This window comes from Leiobunum rupestre, chromosome 3, assembly GCF_980474605.1.
Source record: "Leiobunum rupestre chromosome 3, qqLeiRupe1.1.hap1, whole genome shotgun sequence".
NCBI classification, from domain to species: Eukaryota; Metazoa; Arthropoda; class Arachnida; order Opiliones; family Sclerosomatidae; genus Leiobunum; species Leiobunum rupestre.
In genome coordinates this window covers 25,440,218-25,456,031 of record NC_143386.1, presented here as the reverse complement: position 1 = coordinate 25,456,031, position 15,814 = coordinate 25,440,218, and the positions used below count along the sequence as shown (strand labels likewise).

Below are 15,814 nucleotides of genomic sequence, written 5' to 3'. Positions count from 1 at the left end.
TGTTTTGACGCGCCCCCGATCTTTAATACTTTGCATAAATACACCCAGGGTTATTATAGTTTACATAGTGTTAGTCTTGAGGTTATAAGCTTTAATTTGATACCCTACATCACGTGGTTTAGTTCAAAAACCGAGTTAACTTCAAATGTGCGAAGGGGGCGGGGTATATAGCCCCCCTATCTAATATCCCTAACATATTAGGTTTTGCTTAACCAGGGTGGTAATTAGTCTATATATGTAAGTTCTAAAGCATTTCAATAATAATTAATTAATTAGTTAATTAATTACTAATATTAATCCCTAAAAAGCTATTGGGTGGGCTAACGCCCCCCAGACGCGCCTCCTTAAGTTGTACCATCGATATTCGGTTTCTCCTCATTTTTATGACAAATTTGGGTACCACCCACCATACTCTTTCATTTACGTGCACACGAGAAACATAACGCCACGCACTATTAGTATAATTTAGTACAAACGTCGGTGTTTTGCATCCGCTTGCTCCCGCGTCACACGTAGCCTTTGATAGCGCCTCGCTAGGTGGAGATTATATTCTTGTGGTGACGTCACTCGGTTACTAGCTCTCAGTAAAATATTCCCCAAAGTGACAAACTTATGGAACAATATTATAGACTGTAAAGCCCGCATTTGTTTATTAGTTTGTGTATGTCAATCAAATTTCCGTTGTGAATTATATTCTTTGTCAGTCAACCATCTTCCTTTCTTCATTATTGCCAAACGAATCTTGCGCCTATATTATATAAATATGTAATAAATAAAAAGTACGCCGAGATCTTCAAGCTCGAAGGAGGTTAGATTGTACTGAATAAGCTATGTATGTCTACACTCATACATGTATAGGTTTTCCCGTTTTCAAGTTGTGGCTTAAGCTGTATATTAAAAAAATTAAGAAAAGTAAGCGCTATATTATGTATATATTAACTACGCTTAAAACTAATCTTGAAACGTGACATTTGCACATCGTATTTTGGGCGTCGGAAATTATGACACCAGACATTTGGAAGCCAGAATAGCATGCGCCTCCCGCATTCTTTTCCGGGTGTTAAGAAACTTAAAACTATGTGGAAGGTTAAAAATAAGAATTAAATGTTTTTAAAACTAAATGTTAAAAGGATAAAAATAAAAGATTTCTTAAAATGTATTTTGTAATTTAAACATGTTTTTTCTGTCGTTAATGATATTTCGTATACGTTGTCGAGTTTCGACAAGCCTTTGTAATGGCTGCCAGATGAGACCGGGGACCCCCACTTTGTTCGCGGACGCTCCTTTTCTAGAAGGCCCAAGACACGTGTTAAGTGTTATCTCTTGGGGGGGAGCGGAAAGCGAACGAGTGGGGTTTAAACGGTATCTTCTGGCATTCAATGGAAAAGAACCACTGTAAAACGAAGAAAACTAAGGCATTGATTTTTCGGACGCCAAAGCGTTCACCTTGTAAAAATAAAGGTCCTCAAAAATAAAGCGATATTTCTCGGTTTTAAATAGACTCTGTTTCACTAGTTATTTCACCAATTCGATCAAACGATAGTTTAGTGGATTGTTTCAGTCCGATTCGCTAAAATCAAACGCTCTCCTAAAAATTAAAATTGTTACGGGAAGAAATAAACCGAAATTCTTCATGGTGCCGAAACCCGGGAATACGAAACGGTAATTGTGTTTAAATATGTTTGTGAAATACGTTAGTGACAGCAGATGTCTTCTTCGAGTTCCGAAGATGAACCTGCCGAAACGGGAATCGACGAGGACGCACCAGCGATCAAATATGCCAGGCAAGAGACTTCCGATAACGCCGACAATGTTATCAAAAACGCCGACAACCAAGGTGAAGTTTCAAGGAAAATATTGAAAGATCCAGTAAAGATAGCCAAGGCTTTACGAAGAAGTGCACGATCAGCTGTGGTGAGAAAAATTACGAAGCTAGATGACCTCTTAAATAACGAAGACGCGACACCAATAGAAGTGTATGAGGATGAATTAATCCTTTTATTGGAGAAGGAAAAGGAATTGAAAACCTGCGACGAAACGTTGGAGCCGCTCATCGACGATGAAGATGAACTCGAAAAGGAAACCGACGACGCGATCATTTACATGGAAAACATCCATGCATTGAAGCTGAAACTCAACAGGGTGCTCCGAAACAAAAGAGCAGCAGTGGCTAATGTCTGGCTTCCGCAAAATAACGGAGTCCAGACGTCCAAAAATAATGATATCCCAATAAACAATGGGTTACCGCAGCCGCCTCAAAACAACGCTCTGGTCCCAATCTGGTTAAGTGTTATCTCTTGGGGGGGAGTGGAAAGCGAACGAGTGGGGTTTAAACGGTATCTTCTGGCATTCAATGGAAAAGAACCACTGTAAAACGAAGAAAACTAAGGCATTGATTTTTCGGACGCCAAAGCGTTCACCTTGTAAAAATAAAGGTCCTCAAAAATAAAGAGATATTTCTCGGTTTTAAATAGACTCTGTTTCACTAGTTATTTCACCAATTCGATCAAACGATAGTTTAGTGGATTGTTTCAGTCCGATTCGCTAAAATCAAACGCTCTCCTAAAAATTAAAATTGTTACGGGAAGAAATAAACCGAAATTCTTCACCGGGTACCCCATTTCATAAACCCCGATGGGCCAATTACTCTCTTAGCTAAAGAACCCAACACCTAAAGATTTTGACTCCTAATTTAGCGCACCTAAGCCGTACCTAACCAACGATCATTAAATTGAAACAACTGAAATTTTATTTTCGGAACTTACATTTGGAGTTGATTCATAAACTTTCGACTGGTGGTCTGGATCAACGGTGAACTGGCTTTCCTTTCCCCTTTTGGTACATATTTTCGAATAATAATTAGGTGGTGGTTCAATTTCAGTCTCATTATTTGTAGGCTTAGCAAAAATATCAAAAGGGATGTGCTCTGAAGAAATAAATCTAGTTTCAATGTAATTTTGTTTAAAACCTACTCTAGTTTATTAACGTTTATGGAAATATAATTAGAGATCCTGCTCGTTATTTGATTTCACGACTTTTATGGGCTGTAAAGACCTTGCTCATAGTTTGGTTTCACGACTTTTATGGGCTATTGTAATATAGGACGTGACGTTTTTGTTTAAAGGAACTTGCCATTTTTAACCGAATGGTTTTTGGGCGGATTATTGGCTTTTCGATAAATGGCATAATGTGAATTAGCATTGATTTTGTCAAATGAGAAATATTGGTTTTTTAGTCCGTTCAATGGAAAGTAGCCGTTTTAGTTTTAAAAGAGTCACGTAACGACCAACATGATAAGTTCATAGACTGCTTAGCAGTCGATAAAGGTATAAATTTATAAATATTTTACAGTAATATAAAACGTTTTAAAAAAATTATTATTTTCTTTGTGGATACAGGATTTGAATATGACCATTAAATAACAGAAATAATTTAGTTTTTCAATCTCCAGATGACGTTTCTTTTAAAGATTAAAACTTTGGTCCTAGCATTTATTTTTAAATCCACGTTTAGCAATTTTAATAGCTAACCAGAAATCCATTAAGTATAATAAAATGTTTCTACTTCATAGTCGCAGGTTAACTAGAAGGATTTCTATTGGGAATAACTCCATTTGCATAGTTTTTATACAACGTGCCGATATTGATAGAAAGGTCAATTTATACATATAACGTATGTTTCTGAGAAAATAATTTACTTTTAATCGATAGCCATTGCACATGTATTTTGTAGTTACAGATCAAATCTAAACCAGTACAAAATACATAAATCATAACATAAACTATGTTTTTAATTATTACTTATTAGAGGCATTAATTAGAATGTAAACTTTCCATGTGCTTTTATATAAATTCAGACTTTCACAACTTGTTATATTCACACGTGTTTAAAACTTTATTTAAAAACGCCGATATAGTTTCGGATAGCTTTACCAACCATCATCAAGTTTTAGGATTTCTAAGTAGGAGAATAATTAGTATAGTCAAAGCTACGCCTACACTCTAAGAAATTACCGTAACTGAACAGTAATTTCACCGTAAAATTTATAGTAAAATGACCGTATCAATTTTTGCCGTAAAATCAACGGTTTAATTACTGTTATTTATTTAACGGTAAGTTTACATGGAAATTAACAGTGAAAATACCGTTATTAATCCATCGGTAAGTTCACATTAAAATTAACGGTTAAATTGTTGTAATTTTTTTACCGTTATTTCATATTTAAATTAACGGTTAAATAGTTATTACCGTAAAACTAAAGGTAAGAATGCAATATTTTTTACAGTAACAAAAGACTAAATAAAAATGTGAAACGTAGAATAATAAGTTTATTTAAAAAATTGGCTTTAACGTCAAATAGATGACAAAGTTTAATTCAAACGTGAACTCGTCGTGAATCCAGGGGCGTAGCGGAAACTCTCTTTTTAGGGGAAAATTTAAATATTGTCTAGGGATGGGTAAAATCTTATAGATGTTCAAAGAGGCTCAGGAAGGGGCTTACAATTTAGTACAGTCAATGGCGCAGCTGCTAGAAAAATTGTGTCTCAATGAAAAATTTATAAATGGGCCCCCTCTATTATCTGGGCCCTAAATGTAAAAATTAGCCCCTTTTTATAACGCGGGCCCCCAAAAAATGTAAGAATGGGTCCACTTCTATAACGTGGGCCCAAAAGCAAAATGTAAAAATGGAGCCCTTGTTCATGGACCTCAAAGCAAAATGCAAAAATTAGGCCATTCCGTAAGGTGGACAAAAAGCAAAATGAAAAAAATTGGCCCTTTTCTATGAGGTGTGCTCTAAAGCAAAATTGCTTAATGGGCCATCACATATAAGGTTCGTCTTAAAGCAATGTGGAAAAATGAGCCCTCTTATATGAGGTGGGCCACACAGCAAAATGGATTAATGGGCCTCTTCTATAATTTGGGCCGCAATGCACTGCACTGGCTTAGTTACGCCACTGAGCACCCAAGGAGTTTGAACATGGAAACCACACCGTTCTGTGTGTCACTAAATAACCGTTTTAAAATTGTAAACTCTACGGCATTTTCACTGTTTTAAAAACAGTAACCATTTTACTTCATGCCCAGTTTGCTTTAAAGCAAACTGGGCATGAAGTAAAATGGTTACTGTTAATAAAATTGCGTAATGACGGAAATATAAACAAATTCTTTAAACTTTGTTCCAGTGGTCTGTTGTATTATTGCCAGTCATGGTATATATATAAAATAGAGAGCACCCAAAGAGCCATTTCTACTAAAGAATTAAAACGCAACATCATAATAGTGATGGTTTTAGTTTAATTCTGTAACAATAGATTTTCGGTTCCAAACATGATATTTCCTTACAATTGAATGAAGCAGTTTGTATTATAATCGTTTTAATCTTGAGAACATGCCTATCTAAGGTTATTTTCCAACGTACAGATTCTAAGCAGACTTGTGTTTGCAGATATGAGCTAAAAGTACATAGCTTATATGTGCGAAGTACAGCGGGATACACATGGTTTTAATTAAATGTGTATAATACCTTGTCTAAGTTTGTCACATTTGATTCTAAAGCGTGAAATTCCCCAGCAGAATAAAATAAGCCCATGGAATCTAAACTCTCGAAATTTACGGTTCAATTGCATTGTTCTGGTGGGAGAATGAAATTTAACCACATGATCACTGTAAAATTCAATTGATTTTCACCGTTAAATTAACATTTTATAAACCGATTTTTAACAGTAATTATTCTATTATTTAAACTTTTTCTTTGTTGTAAATTTTACGGTAACGTAGCATTGAATTATAATGGAAATTATAATTTTTTTTTAACGGTCAAATTACGGTAATTTCTTACAGTGTAAGAAGGGTGGGGGGGTTGACATAGAAACTTCCCCCTTGTCCACACCACTAGGTGAGGGCGAGGGACAAACAACTTCTTCATAACCAATGTCCAATCTCTCGATGTATAGCTTCAGAGTAACTTTAAACTGAATTTACTTTCCAAAGAATACCTTGAGTTCACCATAGAAAACAAAGATATTAAAAATCAATACGCTCTCAAACATCGTCCGATTGTGTCAACAGTGAGGAATGATTCGTGACACGCATAGTGACCTCAAAGCAAACGCTATTACTGGAAGTCTGGAATCTAAATGACCACCGCCCATTTCCCAGTATTTGTCTTTTAGTTCACACAAAATGACAGAAATAACAGTGTTGAAAGATCAGGTAGAATGTAAGTTTGAGTAGATACTTTTCTTGATAACATGTAGGTATTTTCAAAGTGAAGTGGGAGAAGAAGCAGCTTTACTGGTAGCTATTTTCTTTGTGTTCGTCTCAGGTAAAATGTTACTAATGATTGGGGCTTACAGTGGCTTCAGATACAGAATTCACTCAGGAACAGAAAATTAATTTTGAACAATTCTTGATATTACTACCATTATTACTTACGTTACTGATAGTCTGACGTGGAGTGATTGAGTAATTAGAAGTTTCGGAAGAGGAGACTCGTCACGGCCTACTTTCTTTCGTTTCTGATATTACTGCCAGGTTAATATGATGAAAAAATCTTCTATCAGACACGTATGGGATGTTTATAAAGTTCGATATTATTTTAAAGATGATCAGTATTTTGCCCAACTAATCATTATTTTCAATAAGCCTTGGTTGATCATTCCAACAGCTAATTAATGCTTCTAAAGCTGGGAATTATTCAGTACAAAGCCACGTATTAATTTAAATTGCCATTGCCGAAACCGACAATCATTAAAAAAATGTCAGGATAATAGAAAAAGTCAGACTTGATGTTATTACGTTACTTATGATATAACTTTTAACTAAAAAGTCTACATTTAATGTGCATCATCTAGTGATGCTTCTTGAAATCAACACAATGTCGTGATTGTAGCTCCATATAGATTTACTTTCTCTATAGAGTTTCCTTATGGAGAAGTATGAAGCAGAGTTTTAAATTTATTTTAAACAAAGTCTACTTCTTGTGTTTTGGATACTCTTAGTATGATTTGAAATCAGTTTAAAACAATGAATGGTGTTTTAGAACACACAAATGATTATTTTGGAATTAAAACCTAAGATTTTGGAAACCCTGCATTTTTGTGTTACTACGCTCCAAAGAGAATGCTCAACTTCAAAAGCTGTAGGTTACTGGTTTACACTTAACGTTTATGAGGTTTTTAATACATAGAATGTCCACGAGTTAAATACCAGATAGAAATGATCATTTTCGGTTGATATTACCAGCGGGATGGAAGAAAAGTTAAGTGCTCGAAGCAAAATCAAGTATCTGGTTCCATATTGGTCAGTAAGTACACAAAGTTTTTACATATGCCATAAGAATACCATTTGATTCACAGAGCCTCAGTAAACATTTTAACTTAAAAGACTGGCTAATATCTAAAAACAATTTCGTATGTTATTTTGGAAATCCGAAAGTGATTTTCAGGTTTCGAAGTTTCTTGCTGATTTCTGGATTTGTGTGGTGATTTTTCGATTTAAAAAAATATTTTTATATAGATTGTTTGGTATTTTGACAAATGTCCGTCTACCTGTGTACGCTTACGCGTTCTCCTGTTTCTTAAACCTTAAAAAAAAATGATATTTTTGGAAATCAGATAAGTTTTAAGCGTTTAAGTGAGATTATGTGTGGTTCGTCTCCCTAAATTTTTATCAAACAAATTTGGACATTTACGGAATATTTAAACATCTCTATCGTTAATGTTTGATATTCTTTTATAGACCTATCCGTTATTGACCTACTGGAAGTTCAGTAGTTCATTTATAAAAGGGACTAATTTCCAGAACTGTAGTAACACCGGAAATCTGTAGAAAGTCGTTCCCAGGTCAAGGGACCAACACACTGAAACAAATTGAATTTAAAATGATTGAATTCAATAGTTGTGGCATAAACTGGGACTGCAAGTTCTATGAGTTGTTTCCCAGCATATTTAATTTTAATTAAATCCTTATTCCGAATTCTACCATTAGCAGCACCAAAGACTAAATCCGGGTGTTTTCGTGAAACATTTAAATTCCTTTAAGTTCGACTGAAATTTAATATTCAAAGAACAGAAAATGACAATATATAAGCTCTATGAAATACAAAATTGGCGCAAAATCTTTCTGACAGTGTAAGAGGTCAAAAATATAAATTGGGGACCCATCTTACTAGACCTACTTGACCAAAACATCCTGGTAATTACAAGCATAATTTTTGATTTAATTCATTTTTGTTTAGTTCAAGATGACTAGTGTGTGTATAACCGAATAGAAAATTACCAACTGCTAAATGATCTAATTTGACATACAAATTTTGGAAAAAGCTATAAAAGCTAATACGTTTTGTAAAATTAATGAACACATAATTTTTGCTTGGCCTACTTTATAAAGTATGAAGAGCGTTTAAGCATTCCATGGTTCGACTAACTGAAAAAAAAATATAAAGCTTCTATTAGTTTTTGTTATTTCTTATAATATTTCTCTGATTCGAAGGGAATCGATCCTAATTTGGAGCAGATGGATCCTGTTGCATTCAACGGTTTTCACGTAAGAATGTGGATTGGTGCCGGAATAATGCAGTATGTTCTTCAAAATTTACACAATGTGACGTAAGTACATTCTTTTGAACGGTAATTTCGACTTTTCTCGAGAATATCGCTATATGTTATTCGAAGTGTATCCCTTTATTTTGTCACGTGTCATGTTTATAAAATATTCAAATTTAAGCGCGCGATTGAGCTTAAAAAATATACTAGCTGAGGAAGGACCACGGTCCGAAAGCTTCTAATTGTAAACAAAATGTTTTTAATTCCATGAAGTATCAGTCTTTTATAAAACTTTTAATTATTACAAAATAACCATGGAACGCAATTTTAAAATTTATAATCAACTCTCTAATTTTTATGCCATTGTCTAATCGTTGATTCTTTCAACGATTTAATCCAGTCATCCATAATCTTACCCACGCTGAAAGTAAACCGTTATAATTTCAAGTGTTTCGGTCCGCCTGGAATTTGCCGAAAATAGCTCTCCCCAATGTTCGAGGGACATTAACACCTAATTATTATTACAATAACTGAACAGTTGAATAAATCGTCACAGTTTGTGAAGAACGATCCAAGAGTAATGAATTAGTTAAAGGAAGTATAATATTTTTGGAAAATTAGACGTAGTAATTTAATTTAAAATCCTCATTTCATATTATGCTACAATATGATAGAATCTTGGAATGAATAATTTTTCACAAACGTAAGCGAAGAGGAAAGCGCACGTGTTTCAGTTTTGCATAAGACGAATTAGTGTTCGGAATTGTTTATTCATTATCCACAAATTTTCCGATTTATTTAAAAAAAGTTGGTAAAACGAATATCATTTTAACTTATTTAAATATGTTTTTTACGCAACTAAGCTTTACTTTGAATAAAAGTGGTATTTATCTAAATAATTGTTTGTTTTATTTAAATAATAGGTTTATTCACCTTCGATTATTTAAACATTTTACAATTTTTTTCAACTATTGGTTATTTAAATAAATATTATTTAAATAGAGCCGAGCTTATTTTATTCATGGATAAAAATTAATCGACTGCCGAACACTAGTACGAATAAAGGCTCCTACAGTCTTTCAACCCTAAAAACCGTGATCCTAGCAGGAAAAGATAATTTGATCCATTAACGAGCACTCTTTCCTATGGAGCCCTAAACTTTTCTTTTCTTAATTATTCTCAAATTCCAATTAGTTAAATGGGTGTTAATCGTTAGAAAAGGTTAACTGATTAAAAGAGAAATTATGCTTCATTATTTTAAAAATGTGATGAGCGTTTCGATAATTCTGTGGTACAGAAAAATTAAAATAAACGTATACATATAACATTGATTGGGTCTTTGTAACATTATCTAACATTTCCCAATTTTTTTTACTCTAATTCTAGACTAGTTCCGGTTACAAGTGGAAATGAACTGGAAGTAAGTTACTGTTTGTTTAAAATTTAATTAATAAAATAATACCTTAATTTAAATATTTTGCTTTTAAAAATATCGCCTCTCGTAGATTGCATCCACGACAATACCTTGAACTCATGCAATAGTTCTGTTAAATAAAATTTTTGGGGTGAAGATATTTAGGATCAGAAGTGTAGGAATACGATAATTGTTTAACGGAGGCTGCTTCGTCTTACCCGAGCACTAACTTGGGAAAAGAGTCCGTGATTGGATAGAAATTTTGTCATTTGCGGTTACTGTTTTTTGTCGAAGACGAAAGGCATTCTCATTTATTGTTTAAAAATCTTTGTTGGTTTCGTCTTTTTTAAAGGTTTAGCTGGGGTGTAAGGTTAAGTTCAAAAACTTCAATTGTATATTTAAATACTTAAATTATCACTTCATAGTCTAGAGATATAACAACTAGTAAGTTTTTGTACAAATAATCTTTCTTTTTTCCTATAGAGATATTTCTACTGTTGTTAATTTTCCGGAAAAATTTCCAGAAAATAAAAAAAATTCAAACTAAAATTACTTTTTAAGGGTTTTTATTATTTTGAACTTTTTATCGATATAAAATGTCTAATATCAGTAAACATACTACAAAACATTGATAGAGTTACATTGTTAATCAGTTTAAACTAGTCGAGAGATTTAGTTTTACTTTCAGATTCGGTAAAATTAGACGAAAATGCCGCTTTATTTAAATTTGCTATACAATATACTAGATTGATCATGGAATGAAAACTTTTTTAACATTTTTCGGAAAAATACGGAAAATTTTCCGACTTAGAACACTAGATATTTCAATTTAAAATCCCCAACAGCAATAGACGGTAAAATAAATTCCAGCGGCTTAAGTTACCAGCCTCAGAAGGTTTTTTGAAGTTGCGGGTAGGAAAAAGGGGGAAGATTTCGTGACAGCATGGCAGCCAGTCTCAACGTCTCGTGACTTCATTTGTTACTTAGGTAATTTTTGCCGTTTTTCACGTATATGACGATTCATTTCATTTAATAATTCACGTTTAATTTAACGAATTCCAAGCTATACCTAAATTTACGGTTAAACGATAATTTTTTTATTTTCAAAATGTATCAGTCAGTTAACTTAGATATAGCGCCTAGTGCTCCATGAGTAAACATGATTTAGTTATTTGTTTCTCACCGCTAGGCAAAAATCGATCTCTGCGCATGCTCTATTACCAACCATGGAATCTGATGTTCCCTCCCTAGCTATAGCGTTCAGTTATAAAGTAACAGTGACAGTTAAAAATTTAACCCCCGTTTATTTTTCCATCTATTCTCGAAAGTCAACTACAATACATGTTTTAAGAACTGATAATATATTAAACTAATAATAAAACTGCACGTATATAAATAATTTAAGATCTGTCTAATATAACATAATTACAGAAATTAATAAACTTCACGTATCGGCAATGTTGTAATAAAATTTTAATTTCAGGTACCAGATTTTAAACAAGAATATTACCAAAATGATGAGTTACTCGACGAAGCAAATATGTATCACGTGACACAGGCGTTACATTCACAAGGTTGTCACGTTTACAGTTGCCTGGACGCCGTTTTGAACCAATCAGAAAACGTAATTCGCTTCCATCACGAAGCTCTGAGCCTCGCCTGTTCGGGCTCTCTTTTTCTCTCATTGGTCCTCATGACTTTGACGACTGCCTTCGTTTTCAGAAGAATTGACCAGTTGAAACGACGCCATGCATTGCAAATATTTCTTGACATCCTGTTCTTTTTCTTCTCTCAGCTTCTCGAGAACCGTTTAAGTAACATTTTCCTTTATAGTTAATTAGTGGTTATGTTGTTGCAGTTCTAAACGCTAGGTTTAATCATAAAAACTAACTTCATTATATTTGCATACATTTAAATATTAATTAACCATGTAGAAAATATTCGTCTAACATGTTTCGTTATGCTTAGCGGACTATCATAAATGACAAAGAGATCAAAAGTTACACGCGGCGGTACTCAACAGGCCTCGTTTGGCTGTTGTTAAACACGATAAAATAATGCATGGGAATTTATAGTTTAAAAGTGCAGAGCTAAACATGTTAAACTTCTAGGCTCCATAAATATTGAAATAAACTTATAGCTAGGTTCCATAAATATTGAAAAAAAAACTAACTAGGTTCCATAAATATTGAAAAAAAAAACTAACTAGGTTCCATAAATATTGGAAAAAAAACTAACTAGGTTCCATAAATATTGAAAATAAAAATTAACTAGGTTCCATAAATATTGGAAAAAAAAACTAACTAGGTTCCATAAATATTGAGAAAAAAAATTAACGAGGTTCCAAAAATATTTAAATAAACCTACTAGGTTCCATAAATACGAACATAGTGAAAATTATACCTGTAAATAGTTAGCGGGATTTCGAACTTGGACCTCTTACGTTTACATTTTTATGCCTCATCTTAATTCGAGTAAATTACGTATATTTAAAAAACAATTGGTGACAATTAAAAAAATATTGAAGATTAGAGCCCTTTGAAGCCATTTTTTACCTATGTTCGTATATAATGTTTTAGATAAACCGACAGATAACAACAGATGGTGGGAAAAGTTATATGTTATCCTCCTATGGTAAGTTTTGTAGAAGTTTAAAAGAAAACAAGATGACCAAAGACACGATAAAATTCCCGATGAAAATATGATTTTTTGCATGTTATAAAAGTTGCTGTATCTACACACCTTGACGACGTTTACCTCGCATAGTTTTTGCATTGTATTCTACACAAATTTATCCACGAGATAATTCTAAAATTACTTGCGTTCACTTGCACTCTTTTACAAAAAAGCCATTTGAAAATGTCACATTTTGATGAAATTTGAAGCTTTATATTCAATTTTCAGCGGTTGTATTTATTATAGACTTACCAAACTTTCAACTAACGTCTAGGACCACCCTTAACATAAATTGCGCTAACAAATCCTGAAAAATTCCGTTAAGAAAACGTTTGGCCTCCTGGTGTCACTTAGAAAAAAATGATCAATGTTTTCAGATTCTACGCACAAAATCACATAAGAATATATAATGTTATGTTACATTTTATCGGTATTTAATTTTGGCCGCAAAAGTCGATTTTAAAACACTGAGCATTGTAGGTTCCATAAATATAGAAATAAACCTACTACATTGTAGGTTCCATAAATATAGAAATAAACCTACTACATTGTAGATTCCATAAATATAGAAATAAACCTACTACATTGTAGGTTCCATAAATATAGAAATAAACCTACTACATAGTAGGTTCCATAAATATAGAAATAAACTTACTAGGTGCTATAAATATTGAAAAAAATGTTAATTTGAAGTTACTATTTTTATAATTTCTTTGTTATTTGTTCTCATAGCCATAACCTCGTAAAGGAAACATTAACCGGTTTGAGCTCAAAGAGAAGCCAAATGAAATCCGTTGCAAAATTTCGTTTACCGTCCAAATTACGCAATTAAATAAATATCATCTCAATCATTTTACAGTTTAATCTAGAGCCAATTGAAATTTAATTTTTCCCTTTTTTTCTTGTATTTACCTGGAGAAGTGTTCCTCACTGTATCTTTGTGTTATGCCTTTACCTTGAAAAATAGCTTCCAAAATCTACGAGAGAATGGTTTTTAGGTGCATTTTACCTGACTCCAATATGTCGCTGTTTATTATTAAGGGGTTTTAGTATTTGTTCTAGGTTTGAATAAATTTGGGTTTAGATATATGGGTTATATACTGAACCTATTGGAAAACATTCCAACAGCTCTGGGTGATTCGAATCGTCGTGTGTCATGGAGGCTGATGTTGTCCGGATGGATTTTCGGTGCGTGGCTCATTTTTAACAAAGCGTACACGACCAATCTGAAGGGAGAGTTGTCCAGTCACAAGATTGAACACATTGAAACAATTGAAGACGTACTAGATAAACCCCATTTGAACATACTTATAGCATCGGAATGTAATAATGACAGTCAGGTAAACTGTTTTGATCGAAACGGGTTACCATTACTAAAATCTACACAAAACAGTAACACAGGGAATTTTTTCAGCTGTACTACAACTTACTACATAAGTTTTGTTTTTTTAATATATAAGGCAAAAATTAAGTTTAAAGGGAAAAATTGGGAAATTTTTATTTCGACGGTCTAGCATTAAGTTGGCTCACAAAAGTTCTAGATATTTGGAATTTTAAAAGGGCCTACAAATCCTAAGAAATGAGCCATGGCTAATGAAAATTTGCAAAAGGTTTTTGGGGATGACTTTTAAATTCAGTAAAATATTTCTGAAATTATTACAGTGAAGATAGAAATTTAGGTTATGAGGATGAAACGCCACGTTTTGGTAGAATTAGAAAAGGAAAAAAGATTCCAAAATCCTTGAAAATGATATCCCTTTTTTAGGACCGGTTTATTTCAAGATTTTTAACAAACATCATGCCCTTATGCACACTGTTTGAAAGACAATTACGTGTACAATAATAAATACTCGAATACGAAATCCAATGGGCTTGAGTCTTCGGTTTTTCACTTTGTTACGTTATTTTATAGCCTAGATCCAACAAATTTGTTACACTTGATCGGTTCATAATGGCTTAACCTATGTTTTGTATAGAAATACAAACGTTCAATAATGATAGAATTCAGTGGAAGATCGACTCCAAATCAAAATACATATTCTGCAGTTTCCATAAAGTCGGTTCTCTTTGGTCTAAGTGTGGAGTATCTTATGTTACTCGGCAGCAGCTCTTTGTGCAAAAACGTCTACGAGGGTCGCAAGGAATATTTTCCCTCTACATTTCGTTTGTTCTTCTCTGTAAATTTGTCATCAGTCGTCCAAGAAAGGGCGAATTACCTGTCAGTAACGTTTTAATTATTTTGCTTAAGTCAAGAAATGTAAGCATTTTCGTTATCTCATCACTCAAAACTATATCTCGCTGCAAATTTCGTTAAAACCACAGTTACAACTAGTGTTTTGTTTTTATACTGCAAACTAAGGAACGTAGGTGTGAGTTTGGATTTAAGAACCTATTCATAAGGAAAATTCCCTTTAAGGTTTTGGGCTCAATAAAAATACCTTTTGATTAGTCATATTTTCCCGATGAAATAGTATTAGAATATCAACATTTGGCGGTCTTCTATTTTATTCTCTAAGGTTTTTGAAAACCCAAATAGAGTCGGCAAAAGAAAATGTTTCAAGTGAATAACATTGGCAAGATAGGTAAACAAATACTTCTGATATTACTAAAAGAAAGGCTTATATTTTGTGCACTCTCAATTGTGACGGTACTGTGTATATTTACATATAGGTACAAACTGAACATTAGTATAAAACTATAGTAGGCTTAGTCCGAAATTATTCGCTATCGAATCACTAGTGAAATATATAATTATCATTTTAATTGTTTTAGGGTTTTGAGATTCATGGACACCCGCCAAGGAAGGCCTGGGTTCCTAGCAACGGAACAAATCGAACGCATAGAGCCCTTTGCTAAACGGATTCTGCCCTTAGCGATGAAATGGAATTATCTGGCTCCAATCTTCAATTTTTGGATTTGTGGAATGGCGTTTTCCATATGCACCCTCAGCTTCGAAGTACTTCAACGAACATTAAACTAGAAACGCTCCAATTTTTTTCAAGATGAGGATACAGTGAAATTCTAAAATGTTGTTGCTGTAATGTTTTACGTTTGGATATCCGTATTTAAAATTCATAAATTTTATATCTTTCGGATTGTATAAATTTACTGTGGTTTTCACCCACTTACATTTCAAGGAATTTAGACTGGCGAAGCAAGTTCATACAAAAATTCGTGT

General features: G+C 33.3%; 1 protein-coding gene across 1 annotated transcript; it reads left to right on the top strand.

Moving 5' to 3' along the window:
* The first annotated feature begins 8,490 nt into the window (after window positions 1-8,490).
* Window positions 8,491-15,611, top strand: LOC149949876 (uncharacterized). Its single transcript, XM_090170084.1, has 5 exons — window positions 8,491-8,609; window positions 9,933-9,966; window positions 11,444-11,768; window positions 13,765-13,976; window positions 15,409-15,611. The coding sequence occupies exons 1-5, from the start codon at window positions 8,518-8,520 to the stop codon at window positions 15,490-15,492; spliced, it is 747 nt and encodes a 248-aa protein (XP_090026210.1). The 5' UTR covers window positions 8,491-8,517; the 3' UTR covers window positions 15,493-15,611.
* The last annotated feature ends 203 nt before the right edge of the window (window positions 15,612-15,814 follow it).

Coding starts and splice junctions, on each gene's coding strand:
- LOC149949876 (XM_090170084.1), top strand. CDS start 8,518: ATGGATCCTGTTGCATTCAACGGTTTTCACGTAAGAATGTGGATTGGT. Junction 8,610..9,932: donor CAAAATTTACACAATGTGAC/GTAAGTACATTC, acceptor CTCTAATTCTAG/ACTAGTTCCGGTTACAAGTG. Junction 13,977..15,408: donor AATGTAATAATGACAGTCAG/GTAAACTGTTTT, acceptor TAATTGTTTTAG/GGTTTTGAGATTCATGGACA.